Here is a 7,483-nt window from a genome sequence, read left to right on the forward strand (position 1 = left end):
GGCCCTGCTCCTCCTCACAAGGGCTCCTCGTATGGAAAGGAAGCAGCTTCCCTTTCCTGGGAAATGGGATGGGATGTGCATGCTCGTGTGGTGGAGATGAAATTACAAATGTCCTGAGCCACCCTGCTCCAAATCAGCAAGATCTGAGCTGCTCCCAACGCCAACACTGCCCTTAACACTGTCAGCAAGTAAAAAAACCCTGGGATCCCATCAAAATTCCCACTAGTCCCCACATAAAACCAAACTCTGACCCGACAGGACCTGGTGTACAAAATCCCCAAATTTTTGTAGCTTCTTGGCCTGCAGAGAATTCCATCAGTTCAGCAGCACAACAGAAAAGGACCAGGAGCAGCCCCACCTTGTCTGATCAATCCACACAGAATCCCAGAACCTCACCTGAGCCATCAAGCTAAAATACAACAGTATATATCTATACATATAAATATACAGAGATATAACTGGAATATGTTGGCATGCAGAGGTAAGACACACCAGCACAGTATAATCCCTTTTCCTACCATCCCATTGAGAAGGAACCAGGAATGAACTCAGTTGCTTTATTACTTTTACATCAACGGGAAATATAATTTGAATACAGAGATTTTTAAAACTAGATTTAATCAAGTGCATTTAGAGAACTCACTATTTTCTGTACATGAGTACAAGTATCTCCAGTGGAAATTCCTTACCTAAAATTAAAACTTGTGGTACAAATGAGCAGCAAAACAAATCCTCCCTCTCCTCACACAGTCAAGTCCACAGAGTTGAGGATATGCCTGAGAAATGTGTAAGTCAAAGCTCTTCTGCCAAGCTAAAAACATGAGAGAACAGAGTGCAAGCACAGATTTTACCAAATGGCCACTTAGCAAAGATAGAAACTGCCCTAAAAACATCCTGGCAGCCACAGCTGGTGGCCTCATTTTTGGGAAGCATTTGCTAGAGATGCCAACTTCAGTTTTAAGGCTCTTCCCTACCCCTGCCAGGACAGGACACACTTTTCCTCCCACTCACCTCCCCCACCTCCCTGAACCACATAAGGTGATCAAAACTGTGGGTTGTCACTGCTGCTCCCCCTGATTTAGAGCAGGTTTCACACCCCTTTTCCTCCCTACACTCCTAGTAAATGCTTTTTTGTTGGTCCCTTCCCCACTAGTGCATACCAGTGTGCTTCATTTTGGGGACTGAGTTTATTACCAAAAACACACAAATCTTGGCTGGGATTTATTTGTTCCAAAAACCTCAACATGCTGAGAGAAAAATTCTCTGAGCACTTCTAATAAACTGAGTGATACCTTCAATCATAAGACAGATCTCATACCTCCTGCAGTACCTTATCATCACTTTGGCTGGGGTTGTGTTTAGGGACATTTATAAAGAGTTCAGGAGTCACCAGTCCATAAAATGTCCCATCTTGTTTTAACAGGTCCGACTTGAAAGGACTTGCCTGTGCCATAAAACCATTACGATGTGTTTCCAAAGCTGTTACTGGTTTTCTAACCACTGAAGAGCCCCACACACAGGTGTGAGGAGCAAAGTCTCAGACAAGAGCTGTCATCGCTCCAATTACAGCAGCACCATTAACATTTCCAGTCAATGCTCACTAGGAAAGCAAGGGTAAAGTTACAGGTGTGCTGGGGGGCATGAAATAAGGAAGCTTCACTAAAACGTGCAACAAAACCTCAGCAGGAAGCACAGGAGGAAAAAAACCTGCTGTTGTCAGGGTTTGTGCAAACTTCTCCCAGCCAGAAGTGCAGGAAGGGATGAGATCACGACCCACGTGAGGAACTTGAAATGATCTGGACTCTGTAGGTGTCTCCTTTTATAAAGGCCTGTGTTTTATGCATTGTGGGGTAACTGATTTATAGTGTTACTCCTCTGGAGTCTGACATTCCCACTTACCAATACAGTGATGCAGCACAGCTGACTCAGGGAAATACAGAGGGTTTGGGTTCTGACCAGTTCCCACCGAGGAACCCCCCTGAGGGGCTCCTGTGAGTCCCCTCTGCAATAAAGATGACATGAAGCTGACATCACAGTCCTCAGCAGGACTCAGGTACTTCCAGGGGCTTGTAAAGCCCTTTTCTAGAGAGATTTTTAGCTGAGGATTACACCAGAGTATGCGCCAGGCCAGCAAGTATCAATCAAGAATTTAATCTCAGAATAATTAAAGCTAACTATGCTTCATCACAGTCATCAGTCTCGAGCTATTTTCATGCCAGACAAAGGTTCACAGCAGAAACAAAGAGGTTATTTGCTTTAAGAATAAGTAGTTCAGTTGAACTTATCACCAAATCACTTCTGGATTCAAAGAAAATTAGCAATTCACTTAAAACATCTGAATTTCACCCTGTTGATACTTTGTTCCATTTCTCAGATGAGGAGATGCTTTAGTTTCCCTTTCTGCAATGGCCTCTTACATGATAAATTGAAACACAAAACCAAAATGAGAAATCTGGGCTCCGTGATTTTAGTATTTAAATTAAATGTACCTGCCCCCAGGCCTTTTATCAAAGAAGTTGGATGCAAGGTTAACAACAAACATTGGAGTTTCTGGAAAGAGAGATCTGAGGGTACAGACTTGGCACTAAACCCAGCCATGAGTTTTCTCTATTGGAACAGAAATGAAAATTACAATTAATCAGATGCATTTTCTAAAACACCAGGGTAGTGCCTGCAGAGAACACAACTGTGTTCAGGGAAAATGAATTCTAAGAAAATGCCCCTAAAATCAGGAAATGTCATCATGAAAAGGTCTCCCCGAGGTTCTCAGTGACTCAGTCTCACAGGTTTCTGGCAATTCCTGTGCCAAACATAAGGCCTCAGTCCCTCAGGTAATACATTAGCGTAATCACGTATCAAAATATCATTAGGATAAGGTTTTCCAATCTCCTTTCACCTTTCAGTCTGTCACACACACACAAACACAGTCACTGACTCTCATGTCTCCCTGCAGTGCCCTGACAAGGGTTGGATTGGTCTGTTGGGCTCCCAAGGCAGCCCCTCCGGGTTAATCACAGCTCCCATCCTTCCAGCCATCCCGCCAGCGCTCATCCACACGGGAGCAGTCAAATTCAGCTTTCCCCAGTTTCCTGTTCACTTCGTTGTGAAGAAGACACAGCCACTGGGAGAAGTTATTCCTGGTGCTCGTGTCTGGTTGATTTGTCCGTAATCTGCAAGCAGGGAAGAGGAAATAAATGTTACTTCTTTATAGTCACCAAATTCAGTACCCACAGCAGGCACAGAGTCCCAGAGAGAACCCAGAGAGAGCACAGTAATTATCACTAAATATCTATAGAATACTGACAGCTGCAGCTTGGCTTCACTGCCTGGTCCTGGCAACTGGAAATGACACAGACAACCCAACAGCACAAGGACAGGTGTTTGTTTTTTGACTAAGTGTACCTGTGATTGATGCAATAATGGAAGAAACCAGTTCAGGTAGCTACAAACCCCAAATGCAGGAAGAGCTGCTGATATGCAAAACAGCTGCGGCAGCCCAGCATGTCTGGCAAGCCCCTTCAGCACAAAAACCTGCTGAGGACACTCACCTCTCCCTCAGGTACCCAAAAAACCCACTGAGGACAACCACCTCTCCCTCAGATGCTCAAAAATGCTCTGAGGGCACTCGCTTCTCCCTCAAATCCTCAAAAACTCGCTGAGGGCACTCACCGCTCCCTCAGGTCCTCAGCGCAGTGCTCGCAGGGGTAGAACTTGGAGAAGAGGTTGATGAAGTCCCTCATCTCCCTCTGCTGGGTCCCGGAGGGCCGGTCAGGGTAGTAGGCAGCCATGGTGTGCAGGAAGGCCCAGGTGCTGCGGCCCAGCTGCTCACTGTCCAGGGGACAGTCTGGCGGGGGCTCCTTCTCCTCTGCCAGCTCCTGGAGCGGGAGAGAGGGTTGTGAGGGGACACTGGGGTTTGGTGGGGAAACAGCCCCTTTGCGCTGGGTGGGAAGGTGAGATGGAGGAACAGGTCCTTCACACCCTCACTGGGGACATGGCAGAGCCCCCCTAAACTCTCACAGAAGCTCTAACTCTCATTTGAGCCTCCTTCACACCCTCTGAGGGGGGTGACACGGCAGAGCCCACTCACACCCTCATTGGGGACATGGTAGATCCCCCCTCACACTCTTACTGGGGACAAGAGCAGAGCTCCCGTCACACCCGAGGAGAAGATGGACATTCCCTTCACACTCCCACTGAGGACAACCCTGTCCCGGGCCCCTTCGCGCAGCCCACACTTGAGGGGGCAGGATGAAGGACTGAGAGGACTCTGCAGGGGCTGGGGTCGCCAGCCGCCCGCGGGGTGCCCGGGGAGGCTCCCACCGCCCCTCCCGCAGGGAAGCCGCTCCTCACCGCGCCGCCCGGGGCCGCCTGTTTCCTCTGCTCGCGGAGCCAGCTCTTGAAATCCGTGCAGGCTCGGCACGGCTTCTTGGGCGGCTCTCCCGCCGCGCTGCCCGCCGCGCCGTGCGGGGCGGCGAAGGGGAAGGGGAAGGAGCCGCTGTCGGTGCCCGGGAACGCCGCGGAGCCGCGGCCCGCGCGGCCCTCACCGGGCGCCGCCATGTTGGCGCGCGGTGCAGCACGGGCCGGGGCGGCGCCATTGGCGCCCGGGCGGTGTGAGGGGGCCCGGCCCGGCCCTGCCCGGCCGGCACCCGAGTGCCAGTTTGTGGGGTTTTTTTGTTTTGTTTGTTTGGGTTTTTTTTTACCAAAACAGCAGCAAACTTTGTGTTTAAATATTGTGTTTGAGGAGAACACGGCGGGGGGTTTCTTTCATATGAGCCTCCCGCCTCTACTTGTCCGCTTTTCACCTCACGTCGCCCCTCAGGTGTGGTGGGGCTTCATGTCCCCCTCAGGGTGTGCAGAGGGCTCTGCCATGGCCCCGCCGACGGTGTGAGGGGGCCTCAGCCATTGTCCTCCCCTCAGGGTGGAAGGGGATGGGGACAGGGTTCTCCTTAGTGGAAGTATGAAAGGGGTCTCCATCTTCTCCCCCTCAGCGTGGCAGAGGTCTGCCCTTGTTCCCACTGAGAGTGTGAAGGGAGGTCTACCATGTCCCCGCTGAAGGTGTCAAGGACTGGTTCCTCCCAGAGGAACTGAGCACAAAAAAAAAAAAATATATATATATATATATATGTATGTATGTATGAATGTACATATATGTATATATGTGGTCTGGAGCATCTCATGAGAAGAGACTGCAGGAGCTGGGCCTGGTTAGTGTGGAGAAGGGAAGGCTGAGAGGGGATCCCATCAATCCATACAAATATCTCCAGGGGTGCCAGAGGATGGTGCCAGGCTCTGCTCAGTGGTGCCAGTGACAGCACGAGGAGCAATGGCCATAAACTAAAACTCAAGTTCCACCTCAGCACGAGGAAGAGCTTCTTTCCCTGGAGGGTGGCAGAGCCTGGAACAGCTGCCCAGGGGGTGGTGGAGTCTCCCTCTCTGCAGACATCCCAATCCCACCTGGACAGTCACCTGCTCCAGGTGACCCTGCCTGGGCAGGGGGTTGGACTGGGTGATCTCCAGAGGGCCCTTCCAACCCCAGCTGTTCTGGGGTTTTTTGGATTCTTTAGTACGTACATACTGTGTGTGGCAGAGCTCTCCTACGTGCCAGTGGCACCTCAGCATTATCTCCAGCACAGTCATACAATCAACAGTGCGATTCAATGAGCAAACAAGTGGATAACTCGATTCCGAGTCGTGCATCTCTATCGGAACACGCCCATATGAAATCCTACATGTTTTTAACACCTGTCACGTGCTTGTAAATCTGTATTAAGGAAAGATTTTCCTCTTTCCGAGAGCACTGGCACGTGCCACCCCAGGGCAGGCACGTCAGGCCCTCGCCTGCGGCTGGGAGGGGTTGGGCTGCTCAGGGTGAAGGAGAGCCCAGTCCTGGTCCCAGACCTTCAGTCTAGAGTGGACATTTGGCAGTTTTCCTTCTATTCCCAGAGAGCCACAGGCTTGTGAGCACATGGGGATGGTGACCCAGCTCCTGGGAGATGGTCTGGCACCCATCGAGCTCCAGAACTGGGTCTTTCCAGTTGGAAAGGTTAATTAGCTGGGGCTTGGCACTATGTTAAAAGCACTTTGATTTTCCTTTATCCTGTAGTCTGGCAGATGTGACCACCTGCAGCACATCCTGCACCCAGTCTCTGAGACACAGTGGCCTTACAGAGTTCTTGATGGGGGTCAGAGGATGAAAGCTTGGAGACCAGCACAGACTTCCTCTCTTCCTTCTTTTTGGCTTGCCATAAGAGGTTTGGGGACCACAAGATAAGTCTCCCACTGTGGGAAATGTGCTCCAGAATGTGAACTTTGTAGCCACTCCCACTTTTCTCCTCTTCATGTCAAGTGAAAAATATGATTAGTTTATTTAACACAAACAAATGTATGTCCAGGATGGAGGTGGACCAAAATATCATCTTATATATAAATAAATATGTGTATATATGATATATTCAACACAGCATAAATGTGTTGGTAGGAAAAGCATCATTTTAGAGAAATCTCTCAAGGACTTGCCTTCAAAAAGATTTCAGCACTTGGTGTGCTTCACGTGGAAATGGCTGAGCTGTTTCCTGCTCTGTGGAGCACTGAGCTGATGGTCTGGATCTCCATCCTATTTACCAGTGCTCCTTTTTCAAATTTTATTTGCAGTTTTCTGAGAACATTTCTTTGCTGATATTCGGGAGGGAGGGAGAAGCCACGTGAGTGACTGACAGGAACTGCTGGAATGGCTTTGTCTACAGTTCTAGACAACTATAAAGCTGCATTTCACACATGAAGGAAAGGTCAAGCGGGGATAACATTTTTATATCTGTTTTCCTTAAGCGCCAGTAAATGTTTTAAATTATGCTATCGACCTCATTTGTTTTGTAAAATCAGGAAAAAAGATAGAGACCCGGGGAATTTCCTACACAGCTTTATTGTTTGGTCTTCAAGCAATTAAACAGTTGCAGAAATGTTTTCAAATTGCAGCAATCTCCTGGTTTGGCAGTTCACAGACTTTGCTTCCTCATTAGTGATTTATTTTATGAAGTTAGTTAAAATATAAGCATTTTTATTAGAAAAGAAAAAGCTCATAACCTGGAAAGAAGCTGTTGGTTACAGAGATCCCTGCTCAGTGTTGCTCCCCTTGCTCCTTTCCTGGTCAGCTGTAGGAGCAGAGCTGAATCTTTAGGGAGAGGTGCTCCCAATTTTCTCTGTTTGCCCTCAGGGCCAGCATCATCTTGGATTTCAAAGGGAAAAAAAGGAGAGATGCTCAGATTCAAATCAGAGCAAGGAAATTCACTTTACTGTCTCTAATTGAATCCGAGCTCAGAGCCAAATTAATTCCATCCAAAGGAAGGAATGTGGTGCAGAGCAGAAGGATATGGCAGCATTCCTTCCTGCTGCCCCCTGGACATCCCTAACCCACCTGACCTTCTGCTTCCAGCACTGATTTAGGAGCTGGAATGTGGTAGGGCCTGTTACCAAACAAACTTCTGAC

The 7,483-nt window shown here is 48.8% G+C and overlaps 1 protein-coding gene across 1 annotated transcript; it reads right to left on the bottom strand.

Annotated features, from left to right (window-relative positions):
• Positions 1-537: 537 nt before the first annotated feature.
• GFER (growth factor, augmenter of liver regeneration) lies at positions 538-4,559 on the bottom strand. The gene is made up of 3 exons (XM_017823114.1): positions 4,351-4,559; positions 3,670-3,875; positions 538-3,170 (listed from the first exon to the last, which is right to left on the bottom strand). The coding sequence occupies exons 1-3, from the start codon at positions 4,555-4,557 to the stop codon at positions 3,008-3,010; spliced, it is 576 nt and encodes a 191-aa protein (XP_017678603.1). The 5' UTR covers positions 4,558-4,559; the 3' UTR covers positions 538-3,007.
• Positions 4,560-7,483: the final 2,924 nt, after the last annotated feature.

Source organism: Lepidothrix coronata, unplaced genomic scaffold (genome assembly GCF_001604755.1).
Source record: "Lepidothrix coronata isolate B3197 unplaced genomic scaffold, Lepidothrix_coronata-1.0 Scaffold101, whole genome shotgun sequence".
Taxonomy (NCBI): domain Eukaryota; kingdom Metazoa; phylum Chordata; class Aves; order Passeriformes; family Pipridae; genus Lepidothrix; species Lepidothrix coronata.